Here is a 17,010-nt window from a genome sequence, read left to right as displayed (position 1 = left end):
ATTCTATTGCATTGGCAGATGGTTAGACAGAGCTATAAGCCTGAAATCTACCGAAATGTTTTAATCAGAAAGTGTATGTCTTATGTGCCATTTGGGCTGAAGCTTTATTGATCGTATATCTTTGTATCAAATCATTGATTGATAAATCAGAAAGTTTGTCTCATGATTCACATATGCTTATGTTGTTCCTTGTTCCTCTTTGCTTCTGCCATATTGAAGTATATATATATATATGGCATAACATTATATTGTATCTATTGTTGAACTCACTAAGCGTCACCGCTTACCCCTCTCAGTGTTTAACAAATTGCAGGAGATAAGTAACCAGTATGGTTATATACTGTCAGAAGATGTAGAATAGTTTTTTTACTAGTACTTTTGTACTTCGGTTTACGTATGTATAAAATTACAATATCCTGGGTAGTTATGTAATATACTAAAACTTAGTCGGTTTGTATCCAGTCTTTTGTAATCACATTATCAATGTAAAATATTATTTATAAATATGCATGTAGCATGTTTTGGAGTAACAACTGTCTTCAGAAATACGAAAGTTTAGAAAGGGGTTCTTTCAATCATGGTATCAGAGCGGTGGTTTAAGTGAACTAAATTCCACGGATTGGTATTTAGACTTAAACTATTGGAAGTTCAATATATGAACCAAATCATTGTAAATATGGATACAAACCATAGGAAATACTTAAGTGGGGTATTGGGTAGTGATAAACCCTAGTATTCTAAGATATTAAGTTACTTCAAAACTTTCAGAGAATTAGTTTATGTGAACTAGGAATTTTGAGAATTTCTAGATTTAAACATGGAATGTTAAGTGAAGATGATATGATATGTATCTAGTATACTTTAGGTTGGATGCCTAATGGGGACAAGCACTAGAATATTAAGAGGAGATATGCCTTATATTCTAATATGTGCTAAATGATAAGTAAATATAGCATGCTTTAGGTTTCATACCTATATTGCTATTATTTGAGAAAGTTTAAGGTCTGTTGCCGACCTTGGTTTAGAAAATTTTATGTTCAAAATTCTAAGAATTTCCGTAATAGAATTTACATGAAACTTTTCGAAGTGATAAAGAGACTTATGATAGTTGACATCGATAAGTTTATAAATAAACGATCGCGGGATATCGTAAAATAATAAATATGAAGTGTTATCGTAAATAGTATATTAATACCAATAGAGTGGTATTATACATTTAAAGTATGTTTGATATATAATAACATCTTTGGAAGAAAGATGTGCATTTGAAACACGTTTGGACAAGATAAATGTATTAGTACAAATCCATGAAGTTGTTCCACCGCTGTCCAGATTGAAGAAGTGATTGTTTATAGAGTCGGAAGAACCGCAGATGGTGATAAATACTTCGACAGTATTGAAATTAATGTGGTACAAGATTTACAAGATTTAAAGATCAAAGGAAAGGCTAATGAAGTTTTCAGACTCAATAGGCCAAGGCTTTGCCTAAACATTTTGATGTAGTATGTAGTTCGAGTAGTAACCCTATACAAGATGTTCAGACTTAGTATTTAATAATACCGAGTGATGATTGACTTCTATCACATCCTTATGGAAGTTCCATTGTGTGTTAAGCCGACTTTAACATACAAGATTGGGATGGTGAATTGAGTCATTTAGTGGTAAAAGGTTAAGCAACTTACTTGTTTAAGTAAGGTAGAATGCTTAGTTGAAGAAGCAATACACCCATAGTATTGTATGAGAAGAAATGTTGTAGTTAGGAATGACAGAGAATCAAGTTGAAGCTAGTAGAACATGCTGAGATGCAGCTATAATGCGGATTTCCTAGGATATATTACTATGAAGTAGACTTAAAAGATACACTCATGAGAAGAAGACTTACTAATATACAGAAATTGTCATAAGTACCTGTTTGAACACATTCATGTGTGATAAGTTGCTTTATGATTTTGAATGGTGACTTGGAAACTGCGAGACAATACTTGGGACGAGTATGAGTAGGTGTGAATGGTAGTAGAGGCCTATACTATCGGAAGCACATGACTCACACTTGGATCAGGGAAAGTCACAAGGTTACCAAGAAGCTAGAAATTGATTCCGTTTTTGTTCGAGTATGTCATTACCTTCGTTTTGGTGATGACTAAGAAGATGATTTTCGTTCATACCTTAATGGTCGTAAAGAATCGAGTCCGACTAAAATAGATATGCGAAGTGAGGTGATTGGTTCAGAGAACCATGTCTCGTGTAGTGGCGAAATTTCAGTCAGAGAATTTAAGAATGAGATGGTCAGACGGAGAGAAAAATCCAAACAGTAGAAGATATGCTTTGTGCAGATGTCTTGGAGTTGGTGCACGTCAAGTGGAAACACCATCGAGGCCCAAATTATAATTGGGAAAACAAGAATGAGATAAGAGAAAAATATTCCAAGCATTTTTTTTATCGTTATGATTTCGGGGACGAAATCCACAAAAGGAGGAGGTATTTGTAACATACACGTTTTGAAATCATGTTTTAAGTAAAAAAAATATTATGAAATATTATATAATTATGAGTATTGAGTTCTAACGGATAGTTTTTACTAGAAATGAAGTAAAACTATGTTTAGAATCAATCGGAAAATATTGGAAGTCTTATGAAATTCCAATTAAAAGACAAATATCAAAATTTAACGAAAATATAAAATTTGAAATAAGTAAAATTTTATTATTGAAAGTTTTATAGAAACTTATTAGAAGCATTTAGGCGAAAACCTCATCGAAATCCGAGTTATAACGAAGAAGTTATGACCAATCGAAGATCCGCGACAAAACCGGCACGGCGCCGAATGACGTAAAAAGTGAGTTTTTGATAAACTACTTTTTAGCTTTAGTGATCTAAATGAAATTCGTAGTATTCGTTAAACCGAGAAGTTTGATAAAAAGAACGCCAAAATCTGACTTCGTGTGAGGAAGTTATGATTTTTCTAAGTTCCAGCTTAGCAGTAGACAGCTAAAAACTCGAATTTTAGATCGAGTGATTTTTAGCAGAAACAACCTAAACGAGAATTGAAGATCTAATCAATAGTAGTAAAACGGTAAAAAGTCTGACAAAAACGGATGTCGGATGAAGAAGTTATGAATTTTTAACGGATTTTCCTGTCCAGGTCTGTTAAAAATAATAATATTAAAAATAAATCAAAATTATCCGACGAAGTCTAAACGAAAGTTGTAGAGCGTAATTTTACCTACGCGTTCATATAAAGAACGTCAAAAACGGAGCTCCTATGCGAAAGTTATGAATTTTAGAAGATTTTGGCACAAAATTCGAGAAATTTTGCATGGATAAGCTTCACCCGGAAAAGCCACGTCACCTCGCATGAACAGTAGCCGCGTGTCGCTTACGGATTCGACCGAAGTCTCAGCCCTCGCACATCCGACGCGTGTGCACCCCGTGTCCGAAGCAGCTTAGTCACCTGGTGACGAGGCTCGTCCGAAGCTTGACGCGTGGCCTCGCATGCGAGACGTGTCCGAGCTTCGCTGCTGCCACCTGCCTTCGCTTCTGCTGCTGCCGCGTGTCCTCTCCGGGTCCGTGTTTCGGCCAATAAAAGGGAGGGCTGCGAGCCTTTCCGAGGAACTTTGGAAAATTGACATTTTTTACCCCAAATTTCATATTTTTACTATTTGGACTTCCCCCGAAGCCTCGGTATTATTTCCAACGCCCGAAAGACGCCCCGAAGTGCCGGGAGAGCCCGAGAAATTTATCTTTTCTGTTTGAAGCTCTACCTTCGCAGAGCCCGGTTTTCAATAAATCTCCCGGTTTTCAACGAAGGAAATTATATTTAGAGCCGAAGTGCTGCCCAATTTACTATTTTTACCCCCTGGTTATTTCACGGTGAGTTTAATATATAGGAACAATTGTATGTTATGTGTTATATGTGCTATGTGCTTTCCTGTGTTATTCTGGTTTTATACCTTTGGTTATGTAAAACATTATTTTTATACTAACAGAATACTAACGGAGCTATACCTTTGACTTGAAGTGTATGACATAAGCATCACTTGGGTATTGGTATGTAGCCTCTGGCCATCTAGAGCATGTCTCCGTAAGAGAATTACTTCTATTCTATTGCATTGGCAGATGGTTAGACAGAGCTATAAGCCTGAAATCTACCGAAATGTTTTAATCAGAAAGTGTATGTCTTCTGTGCCATTTGGGCTGAAGCTTTATTGATCGTATATCTTTGTATCAAATCATTGATTGATAAATCAGAAAGTTTGTCTCATGATTCATATATGCTTATGTTGTTCCTTGTTCCTCTTTGCTTCTGCCATATTGAAGTATATATATATATATATATATATATATATATATATATATATATATATATATATATATATATGGCATAACATTATATTGTATCTATTGTTGAACTCACTAAGCATCACCGCTTACCCCTCTCAATGTTTAACACATTGCAGGAGATAAGTAACCAGTATGGTTATATACTGTCAGAAGATGTAGAATAGTTTTTTTACTATTACTTTTGTACTTCGGTTTACGTATGTATAAAATTACAATATCCTGGGTAGTTATGTAATATACTAAAACTTAGTCGGTTTGTATCCAGTCTTTTGTAATCACATTATCAATGTAAAATATTATTTATAAATATGCATGTAGCATGTTTTGGAGTAACAACTGTCTTCAGAAATACGAAAGTTTAGAAAGGGGTTCTTTCAATCATGGTATCAGAGCGGTGGTTTAAGTGAACTAAATTCCACGGATTGGTATTTAGACTTAAACTATTGGAAGTTCAATATATGAACTGAATCATTGTAAATATGGATACAAACCATAGGAAATACTTAAGTGGGGTATTGGGTAGTGATAAACCCTAGTATTCTAAGATATTAAGTTACTTCAAAATTTTCAGAGAATTAGTTTATGTGAACTAGGAATTTTGAGAATTTCTAGATTTAAACATGGAATGTTAAGTGAAGATGATATGATATGTATCTAGTATACTTTAGGTTGGATGCCTAATGGGGACAAGCACTAGAATATTAAGAGGAGATATGCCTTATATTCTAATATGTGCTAAATGATAAGTAAATATAGCATGCTTTAGGTTTCATACCTATATTGCTATTATTTGAGAAAGTTTAAGGTCTGTTGCCGACCTTGGTTTAGAAAATTTTATGTTCAAAATTCTAAGAATTTCCGTAATAGAATTTACATGAAACTTTTCGAAGTGATAAAGAGACTTATGATAGTTGACATCGATAAGTTTATAAATAAACGATCGCGGGATATCGTAAAATAATAAATATGAAGTGTTATCGTAAATAGTATATTAATACCAATAGAGTGGTATTATACATTTAAAGTATGTTTGATATATAATAACATCTTTGGAAGAAAGATGTGCATTTGAAACACGTTTGGGCAAGATAAATGTATCAGTACAAATCCATGAAGTTGTTCCACTGCTGTCCAGATTGAAGAAGTGATTGTTTATAGAGTCGGAAGAACCGCAGATGGTGATAAATACTTCGACAGTATTGAAATTAATGTGGTACAAGATTTACAAGATTTAAAGATCAAAGGAAAGGCTAATGAAGTTTTCAGACTCAATAGGCCAAGGCTTTGCCTAAACATTTTGATGTAGTATGTAGTTCGAGTAGTAACCCTATACAAGATGTTCAGACTTAGTATTTAATAATACCGAGTGATGATTGACTTCTATCACATCCTTATGGAAGTTCCATTGTGTGTTAAGCTGACTTTAACATACAAGATTGGGATGGTGAATTGAGTCATTTAGTGGTAAAAGGTTAAGCAACTTACTTGTTTAAGTAAGGTAGAATGCTTAGTTGAAGAAGCAATACACCCATAGTATTGTATGAAAAGAAATGTTGTAGTTAGGAATGACAGAGAATCAAGTTGAAGCTAGTAGAACATGCTGAGATGCAGCTATAATGCGGATTTCCTAGGATAGATTACTATGAAGTAGACTTAAAAGATACACTCATGAGAAGAAGATTTACTAATATACAGAAATTGTCATAAGTACCTGTTTGAACACATTCATGTGTGATAAGTTGCTTTGTGATTTTGAATGGTGACTTGGAAACTGCGAGACAATACTTGGGACGAGTATGAGTAGGTGTGAATGGTAGTAGAGGCCTATACTATAGGAAGCACATGACTCACACTTGGATCAGGGAAAGTCACAAGGTTACCAAGAAGCTAGAAATTGATTCTGTTTTGTTCGAGTATGTCATTACCTTCGTTTCGGTGATGACTAAGAAGATGATTTTCGTTCATAGCTTAATGGTCGTAAAGAATCGAGTCCGACTAAAATAGATATGCGAAGTGAGGTGATTGGTTCAGAGAACCATGTCTCGTGTAGTGGCGAAATTTCAGTAAGAGAATTTAAGAATGAGATGGTCAGACGGAGAGAAAAATCCAAACAGTAGAAGATATGCTTTGTGCAGATGTCTTGGAGTTGGTGCACGTCAAGTGGAAACACCATCGAGGCCCAAATTATAATTGGGAAAATAAGAATGAGATAAGTGAAAAATATTCCAAGTCATTTTTTTATCGTTATGATTTCGGGGACGAAATCCTCAAAAGGAGGAGGTATTTGTAACATACACGTTTTGAAATCGTGTTTTAAGTAAACAATATTATGAAATATTATATAATTATGAGTATTGAGTTCTAACGAATAGTTTTTACTAGAAATGAAGTAAAACTATGTTTAGAATCAATCGGAAAATATTGGAAGTCTTATGAGATTCCAATTAAAAGACAAATATCAAAATTTAACAAAAATATAAAATTTGAAATAAGTAAAATTTTATTATTGAAAGTTTTAGAGAATCTTATTAGAAGCATTTAGGCGAAAACCTCATCGAAATCCAAGTTATAACGAAGAAGTTATGACCAATCGAAGATCCGCGACAAAACCGGCACAGCGCCGAATGACGTAAAAAGTGAGTTTTTGATAAACTACTTTTTAGCTTTAGTGATCTAAATGAAATTCGTAGTATTCGTTAAACTGAGAAGTTTGATAAAAAGAACGCCAAAATCTGACTTCGTGTGAGGAAGTTATGATTTTTCTAAGTTCCAGCTTAGCAGTAGACAGCTAAAAACTCGAATTTTAGATCGAATGATTTTTAGCCGAAACAACCTAAACGAGAATTGAAGATCTAATCAATAGTAGTACAACGGTAGAAAGTCTGACGAAAACGGATGTCGGATGAAGAAGTTATGAATTTTTAACGGATTTTCCTGTCCCGGTCTGTTAAAAATAATAATATTAAAAATAAAGTCAAAATTATCCGACGAAGTCTAAACGAAAGTTGTAGAGCGTAATTTTACCTACGCGTGCATATAAAGAACGTCAAAAACGGAGCTCCTATGCGAAAGTTATGAATTTTAGAAGATTTTGGCACAAAATTCGAGAAATTTCGCATGGATAAGCTTCACCCGGAAAAGCCACGTCACCTCGCATGAACAGTAGCCGCGTGTAGCTTACGGATTCGACCGAAGTCTCAGCCCTCGCACATCCGACGCGTGTGTGCCCCGTGTCCGAAGCAGCTTAGTCACCTGGTGACGAGGCTCGTCCGAAGCTTGACGCGTGGCCTCGCATGCGAGACGTGTCCGAGCTTCGCTGCTGCCACCTGCCTTCGCTTCTGCTGCTGCCGCGTGTCCTCTCCGGGTCCAAGTTTTAGCCTATAAAAGGGAGGGCTGCGAGCCTTCCCGAGGAACTTCGGAAAATTGTCAATTTTTACCCCTAATTTCATATTTTTACTATTTTGACTTCCCCCGAAGCCCCAGTATTATTTCCAACGCCCGAAACACGCCCCGAAGTGCCCGGAGAGCCCGAGAAATTTATCTTTTCGGTTTGAAGCTTTACCTTCGCAGAGCTCGGTTTTCAACGAAGGAAATTATATTTAGAGCCGAAGTGCTGCCCAATTTACTATTTTTACCCCCCGGTTATTTCACGGTGAGTTTAATATATATGAACAATTGTATGTTATGTGTTATATGTGCTATGTGCTTTCCTGTGTTATTCTGGTTTTATACATTTGGTTATGTAAAACATTATTTTTATACTAACGGAATACTAACAGAGCTATACCTTTGACTTGAAGTGTATAACATAAGCATCACTTGGGTATTGGTATGTAGCCTCTGGCCATGTAGAGCATGTCTCCGTAAGAGAATGACTTCTATTCTATGGCATTGGCAGATGGTTAGACAGATCTATAAGTCTGAAATCTACCGAAATGTTTTAAATCAGAAAGTGTATGTCTTTTGTGCCATTTGGGCTGAAGCTTTATTGATCGTATATCTTTGTATCAAATCATTGATTGATAAATCAGAAAGTTTGTCTCATGATTCACATATGCCTATGTTGTTCCTTGTTCCTCTTTGCTTCTGCCATATATATATATATATATATATATATATATATATATATATATATATATATATATATATATATATATATATATATATATATATATATATATATATATGGCATAACGTTATATTGTATCTATTGTTGAACTCACTAAGCGTCACCGCTTACCCCTCTCAGTGTTTAACAAATTGCAGGAGATAAGTAACCAGTATGGTTATATACTGTCAGAAGATGTATAATAGTTTTTTTTTACTATTACTTTTGTATTTCGGTTTACCTATGTATAAAATTACAATATCCTGGGTAGTTATGTAATATACTAAAACTTAGTCGGTTTGTATCCAGTCTTTTGTAATCACATTATCAATGTAAAATATTATTTATAAATATGCATGTAGCATGTTTTGGAGTAACAATTGTCTTCAAAAATACGAAAGTTTAGAAATGGGTTCTTTCAAACTTAGTAATAGGTAATAAAAGTTAAAATTGAACACAGAAAGTATTGGATTAAAAAAAAACATAATATATTAAATAAAAGTAAATACTCGAACAATGGAATCACACCAAGTCATTAAGTTACATATTCTCTAATGAGAATATAACGGTTTTAACTCATAATCTGTTGGTAAAAATAGAAAAACATCAAAACTAACTTGGGTTACATATTCTCTAGTGAAAATCTAACCGTTTTAACTCATAATCTGTTTGTAAAAACAAAAAACATCAAAATGAATTGCTAAACACGATCAATAAACAAACCGATTCTAGTCATAATGCTCTTACCTTCCAATTCTTTAAATATTTGCTCTAAAATGTTTCTCAAACCTTGAAACGACCGAAAAAGGTTTTGAACGTTTGAAACACCTTTTAACCCCTTGGGAAAGATTCCCAAGAGTGGATACCGGATCAAGGTTGAAAATCTCAAATATTTGTAGATTTCAACGATGTCACATCGAGAAAAATGCATTCTAGCGTTGTGAATGCCGAGAATCTGTATTATAATTTTTGGTTTTTTTCTTGTTTTCTGTCCTTATCAGCTCAAATCGGATCCAATCCTTTCCTTTTGCTCCAAGCCATGAATTTAACCTATAATTATCCAATTCAAAGCATTTTAAATACATTTTTATCTTTAAATAAAACATTTATATCCAAATATATTAAGATAATGACCTAAAATATATGTATAAATATATATGAGAGAGAGACTCTTATTTATTTATTTTTCTCAATAAAAAATTCAAATATAAAACATATAACAAAGAAAACAACAATTAAAAAAGATAAATTAAATTAAAAAAAAATACTAAAGTCATTTAACAAGTAAACTTGGCCAAATGGACCGGTTATTCAAGTTTTTGAAACCACCAGACAAAACACATAACAATTCCAATAGTTATCATTTTTACGTCTGTTTTTAGAAACCACATAAACCAATAGCATAATTTAGTCTAAAAAATTTGATTTTCATATACATTCGGAATGGCGAAATACTAGTTCTTTCTCTATTTTAATTCTCTTTTTGCATTTCTGTTATATTTTCAATTCATTTTCAGAATTAATTCTCTTTATGTGGTTTAATTCTGTTTCTTCATTTTCATTATATGTTTAAATTCATTTTTTTAAATACAAAATGCACCGTTAAATGTATTGTGAGTTTTCTAATATAGTTAAAATCAAATTTTGATAAGTCAAAAGAAAAATATTTGAGACTAAATGAAAAAAGAAACGGTTTACTAATTGATTGACATTAAAGTAAACTTATTCCTGCCCTTTTTAAGCACTTAAAGTATTGCCCTTTTTTAAGCACTTAAAGTATGACCGACTGAATAGTTTAGTCTCATAATTCTCCTTCACCAAGATCCTCATATCTTCCAATCTTCCATGGCTTCTCTGAAGCTATCTTCATCTTTCCATGACACCACTCACACCTTTCAACAACCTTCTCCTATGCAAATCTTCCCCAAAACCCTAAAGCTCCATGTCCAAACACCAAATAATTCCATAACTGTCTCGTCTCTCCCAAGCCTAACTTCGAAAACCCACATCCAAAACTCCCAAAAACACGAAAACGATGAAGAATTGCAGGTGTTTACAGAAGATCATAGACCTCTCCGTCAGATCTGGCCTGAAATCCAAGGCTCCAGCAACTGGAATGGTCTTTTAGACCCCATGAACTCCCACCTCCGCCGTGAAATAATTCGCTATGGTGAGATGGCTCAAGCCTGCTACGACTCTTTCGACTTTGACCCTCGATCCAAATACTGTGGAACTTGTAAATACATAGGTACTCATTTCTTCGAAAAGCTTGACATGGCTGATCGTGGATACAGTATTCATCGTTATCTTTATGCCACCTCCAACATCAATCTTCCAAATTTCTTTCAAAAATCAAAGTTATCAAGTGTTTGGAGCCAACATGCCAATTGGATGGGCTACGTAGCGGTTGCCACCGATGAAAACGAGATTAAAAGGCTAGGCCGTCGTGATGTCGTCATCGCCTGGCGAGGTACTGTAACATACCTCGAATGGATCCATGACCTGAAGGACATATTACATCCTGCTCATTTCAGCGATGATCACTCAATCAAAATCGAATCAGGGTTCTTTGATTTGTACACTTCGAAAGAACATTCATGTCATTATTGCTCATTTTCAGCTCGCGAACAGATTCTTTCAGAGATTAAGAGAATCAAAGAGAGGTACGAAGGTGAAAAACTTAGTATCACGATTACAGGACATAGCCTCGGAGCTGCGCTTGCTCTGTTGAGTGCTTACGACATCGCAGAGATGAAACTAAACTTTACAAACTCCGGCGAAAAGATCCCGATCACGGTGTTCTCGTTTTCTGGACCGAGGGTAGGTAACTTGAAGTTCAAAGAACGTTGTGAAAATCTTGGGATCAAGGTCTTAAGGCTTGTTAACGTGCACGATAAGGTACCAAAAGTACCTGGGATCTTTGCAAACGAGAAGAACAAACATCAGAAATACATCGAAGAAAAGATTGCGTTTCCATGGAGCTACGCTCATGTTGGAACCGAGATTGAACTGGATCATTTTGATTCACCATATCTGAAGCGAACAAAAGACATTAGCTGTGCTCATAACCTTGAAGCGTTGTTGCATTTGGTTGATGGGTATCGTGGTCGAGGTCGAGGGTTTTCTTCTGTGACGAAGAGGGATATTGCGCTTGTGAACAAGAGTTGTGATTTCTTGAAAGAGGAGTATGGTGTTCCCGCGTACTGGCGGCAGGATGAGAACAAGGGGATGGTGAGGGGTGGTGATGGGCGGTGGATTCTGCCGGAGCGGCCGCGGCTGGATTCTCATCCGCCAGACACTGCGTACTACCTTGAACAAGTTCTAAAGTTTGCTACTAAAACTACTTTGAATGCACTATAATTATGGGGACGTGATTTTGGTTGTAAGCATATATAGAAACCAATCAAACAGGTGAATTTCCCAAAATCTAATTTTAATGCATGCACCAACTTTAAATGTTTTGTTAAAAATGAATAATTACTATGATTCTTGTTAATAACTTATACTTAACATATTAAATATTTATTAAAAAAAACTGGCATACAAAATATCTTGGTTCAGTTACCCGACCCAATTCATATCAAATATTACTCATTTTGATTCAATATTCAACACAGCTAAGTTTACTAAAAGTCATAAGCGACAAACGATCCGATTTTCTTTTTTGTCTAAAGCTGTGTTATATCTTCTTTCTTTTTATAAATTTCTCACTTTCTAAGATGCCTTTGCAAAATCTGAAAAAGGCTATGGCAAATGTCGCCTTATCTCATCAACAGCTAGATAAGTTAATATTCATGGCGTTTGATAAAATTTATATGATTTTATACGTAATTGGACACACCTTCAAATAAATATGGAATTTTTATGCTATTTATCATACAAATGGTCGATCTAAGGTATACTTTATATTAAATGGATCAAAGTTGAAAAAAAATATTAAAGAACCAAATTACACCGGTCAAATATAGTCTCACATATAACTACAAGAATAGACATCTTGGTAGACTACGAAAGTCACCGCTGAAAACTTGATTTCTTTTAGGGTATATATATAGATCTTGGTTCCACTTGTCTACGGGATAGATTACGTAGTCGTTGGAAAGTCCAACAGTTAAAAAATGTAGTCAAGGGAAGTTTCGTTGCTATAGATCTTGACTAGTGTAAAATCATGTGACGCTTTTGTACTTTTTATTTTTCTCTATCATCAATTAACGTTAGATGTAAATAAAAAGAGTATTGATCTAGATAAAATTTCTCCAGGTAAACCAATCACCTAGTCAAGGGCACAGAGACACCCTAAACGACTTGTTTGCTTAATTTTCAATGGAAAGAATTCAAAGTTAGAAATTTTTATTTTCAAAAATCAACTAAAAATTATTTTAGAAATATTTTGTCATAAAATTTTAACTGGACAATTTTTTCTTGTATAACTCTTCCAAAGTGTGTCGTCCACAAAGATAAGAGGAAAAATTCTGGCCTCTATGTCCATGCGACTTTTTACCGCCATCGGTGAAACTTGTTAGAAAATGTTACCCATTCATGTAAAACCCATACCAAACAATGCAACCCGGAAATGTGGGGATCATAATCGTAGAGTGTGACGCATTCCACGTCGTATGTAAATAAAATATTGACTAAGACATGTGTAAAACATATTTTTCTTAAAAATAAGACTTTGTCTACATTATTGAGCGCCTCCTATGATATTAATGGTCGAAATGGTTCTTCATGGTGTTAAAGAACAAGCAACTCATGATCATAATGGTATTGTTTTTTCTTTAGAGAATATGTTTGTTATGCTTTTTCCATTATGAGTATAAAAATAATTATAAATACGTAACATTAGTTCTAATTATAAGGGACATAAATCCATATAATTAATAAATAAGATGTTACATAAGAATATATATATTACGGACATAAAGTCATATAACAAACATCTAGATTTAAAGAATTTGAGAGAGAGAGAGAGAGAGAGAGACCACTACAAGAAAAAAGAGTATTAGGGACGACTAGACCTTTAGCAACGACTAGACAAGGCATGCCTCATGTTGGCACTAAAAGCCACTGTCGTGGTTAATAATGTCGTCGTTAATAGTGTCCTCGCTAAAGGTATGGACCGGAGATCCGTTGGAGACACGCCACTTTCAATCTTGGCCTTTGGTTTGGAACATGATCCAACGGATAGGGTTCGTTCTTGTGGAAGGCAATAGCGACGACACCTTTAGCGGCGACATGTCGTCGCTATTGGTGTCGATCCGTGTGACCCACATTGAACGCAATCTTGGCCCTACGATTCTTACACGATCCAACGGTCAATAATCTCTAGAAAATGTGCGTTCAATTCCCTCCAATACGTCGCCGCTAATACCCTCCTGGGTGCCGTTATTAACGTCGCCGCTAAAGCGTTACTCCTTTAGTCCAGCTTTCTCGTCCCAAACGACGTATACCCTACCAAAGCTCTCTATTTTTCTCTTCAACGTCGATTTGCAACATCACCATAACTTCCACCGATGTCACTGCTCTCCACTCCTACTCAGATTGCCAAACCACCGCCGAGTAATATGTTCATTTTATTCAAAACTTGATCTAATGTCGCAACATATAAAATGGTTCAAACATACATGCTCATACTTTATACACATATCTTTATTTTCTACAACCTTTATTTCAAGCACAATACTTTGATAATCAACATCTTATTCATACGAATTCTATTTGGAGCATATGACATATTGAAATGAATGTTATTATATAGTTATGAATAAACCAATAAATTTGGAGCATATGACATATTGAAATGAATGTTATTATATAGTTATGAATAAACCAATAAATTGTTTATAAATTTTTGCTTCTACAACTTTTCCAAAGTCCATGGTCAACCAAGATGAAAGGAAAAATTGTGCTCTCTATGTGCATGACGTTTTGATGATGTAGGTGATATTTGTTATAAAATATTGCCATTCATGTAAACCCGAGACCCAAAAAATGCAACCCGAAAACATGGGAATCGTTATCGGACAGTATAACCCAAATTTGAATCGTATGTAAAGAACACATTGACTAAGACACTTGTAAAATATATTTTTTCTTAAAAATAGATTTTGTCTACATTATTGTGTTTCCTAGGATATTAATAGTCGAAATAGTTTTTTTTTGGAACCGGCAAATAAATTAACATAAAAGATAACCACCTAAGTCTAACAAGTAGCTAGACAAAGAGGGACAAAACAAGGAAGTTTACAAACAAGAAAACAGGAAAAAACACCAGTCAGCCCAAACGTAAGAACACCTATTGTAACACCCAGAATCCAGAAAGGAAAGAAAAACCCTAATTGAGAGGGCTACTCGTCGAGTCTAAGGGGATGGCTCGATGAGTAGAGGCGGATTTTGGGTTCTTGATCGTGAAGTTGTAGGCAATGAGAAGTTTCCAGAAGCGTAAGCTTTCTCGTCACCTTTTCGTGGATATAAAGTTCGTCGGAAACGGACTAAGAACGAAGAAGTTATAGCACTTTGAAGTTATTGACAATATTGGTCCCCAATGGAAATGTTTGGCAAGTAAGTACCACGCATGCAAGGTGGTAGGCGTGAAGGTACGCCCAACGTAAGTTGGGTTACGCCCAACGTATAAGTTCGTACGGACGCGGGTGCGGAGAAGCATACGCTCAGAGTCCCTAAACCCTAATTTTTAGGATATGTCACTATATAAAGAACATAATACCCTAGATATCAGCCTCCCTCTTATCCTTAGACAGCCACCACAAAACCCTAAACCTCCCTTGTGTGTCTTTGGAGCTTTGGAGGCCATTAGAGAGCATTTTGGTGTTGTGAAGCCATTTTCCAAGCAAGTGAAGAGCATAGGAAGGTGGTGGATCAAAGGAGAAGCAGTAGATCCGAGACTTTGGTTCCATTTCAGATCACCTTGAGGTATAAAGCTTTGAAATTTCCTCAAGTATACTTAGATCTAGTGTTGTATGTTTTGGAGTCTTTTTGGTCCCAAGAATAGAGCTTTAAGGTTCAAATCTGACTCCTAGGCTTAGAGTTGCCACTCTCTATGCTAAATGAGTCCCTAAGACAGAAAGTTGCCATCTTGAATGCCTTAATAGGTTCAGGCATGAGATCTAGCAATTTCCATGGAAGTTTGTTGTCACATTTTAAGTTTGGGCTCATTTAGTGGGTTACAAGCCACCAAGTAATCGACTTTATGGATTAAGACATTAAAAAGGATTAGGATCTGTGATTGTAGCTTTTGGATTGGAGTATTAAGCACTTAATGGGAAAAGTGACTTAACAGAGAAGTATGTTGGGCGTACATGCAGGTACGCGCAGCGTACACACCATTCAGTCAGTACGCTTAGCGTATAGAGGAGTACGCCCCGTGTACTCAACAAATATGGGTTTAGCGTGTTTTGAGCCTCTGATTGGGCCATGCATTGGATTTTAGTTCTTTGGGCCCTAGTGGGCCATCATAATTCAGATAATTTGGGCCAAGAATATGTTTGGGCTTAGGGTAAGGCCCATTAGAGGGATTAGGCCCAATTTAGCAAATTGGTCCATTAGTGGGCCTTTAATGGGCCATTAGTGGACTTAGAAAGATTAGATGGAATTGGGCCTTGGATATTGTCCAAGTTAGAGCAGGGGTAAAATGGTCGTTTTACCCTAACAAGGATTATTGGTTTTGGAATAAGTGCTATTTGGTATTGATATCTCAGGGAGCCGAAGGATTAGCAGTTCGGGAATTGCTAGTTAGCAGCCAGAGGATTATCTGCAAGTCTTCAAAAGATGCGTCTCATCACTGTGGGTATGGGTCTACGGCCACAATACCGATGCATTTAGTTTATGTATAGTAGGAAGTTCCGGGGGTTAGCCCTAGGCACTATGTATGAAAGACTAGGGGGTAGCTCCTGGCACACAGTATGCTATTATATATGGTAGGAAGACCCGGGGGTTAGCCCTAGGCAATATGCATGAAAGACCAGGAGGTGGCTCCTGGCACATTATATGCTCATTTGTTAAGTAGAGTAGTATGTATGCTAGTTGTCTTTTTTCATACTGCATGGAAGACCAGGAGGCAGCTCTTGGCACTTGTTGGTAAGACCCAGAGGTAGCCCCCGACTTGGCAATAAAGACCACGTGGCGGCTCGTGGCATAACGGCAAGACTATGTGCGGCACATAGCAACTTATTTGATATATGATTGATATGTATGGCTCACAGTATGTATGGCATGTATGGCCCAGTTGATATGTATGGTATGTGGTATTTGGGGAACTGACTAAGCCTCGTGCTTACGGCTTTCAACTTTTGTTTCAGGTACTTATGTTTTCAAAGGAAGAAGCTCGGGGCGATCGCAGCACATCATACTATGTTTTTCCGCACTATATGATCTTTGGGATTAAAACTATGATAATTGTTTTATTTAGAATACTATTCAATGTTTTGAGCAAAGTTACTAAGTGGTTTTAATTAATCAAAAACAAAATTTTTGGTCCTGGATTTTGGGATGTTACAAGTTGGTATCAAAGCCTTGGTTTGAGGGATCCAGGCACACTCTCGGGT

At 35.8% G+C, this 17,010-nt stretch overlaps 1 protein-coding gene across 1 annotated transcript; it reads left to right on the top strand.

Moving 5' to 3' along the window:
- The first annotated feature begins 10,206 nt into the window (after nucleotides 1-10,206).
- LOC145120294 (alpha/beta-Hydrolases superfamily protein) lies at nucleotides 10,207-11,905 on the top strand. Its single transcript, XM_079056118.1, has one exon. It carries the CDS (start codon nucleotides 10,295-10,297, stop codon nucleotides 11,807-11,809), a length of 1,515 nt encoding a protein of 504 aa, XP_078912244.1. The 5' UTR covers nucleotides 10,207-10,294; the 3' UTR covers nucleotides 11,810-11,905.
- Nucleotides 11,906-17,010: the final 5,105 nt, after the last annotated feature.

Source organism: Lactuca virosa, chromosome 6 (assembly GCF_052849685.1).
Source record: "Lactuca virosa cultivar CGN04683 chromosome 6, Lactuca_virosa_CGN04683_v6, whole genome shotgun sequence".
Lineage (NCBI taxonomy): Eukaryota > Viridiplantae > Streptophyta > Magnoliopsida > Asterales > Asteraceae > Lactuca > Lactuca virosa.
Note: the sequence above shows the minus strand (reverse complement) of the source record. Positions and strands in the feature narration are given on the sequence as shown.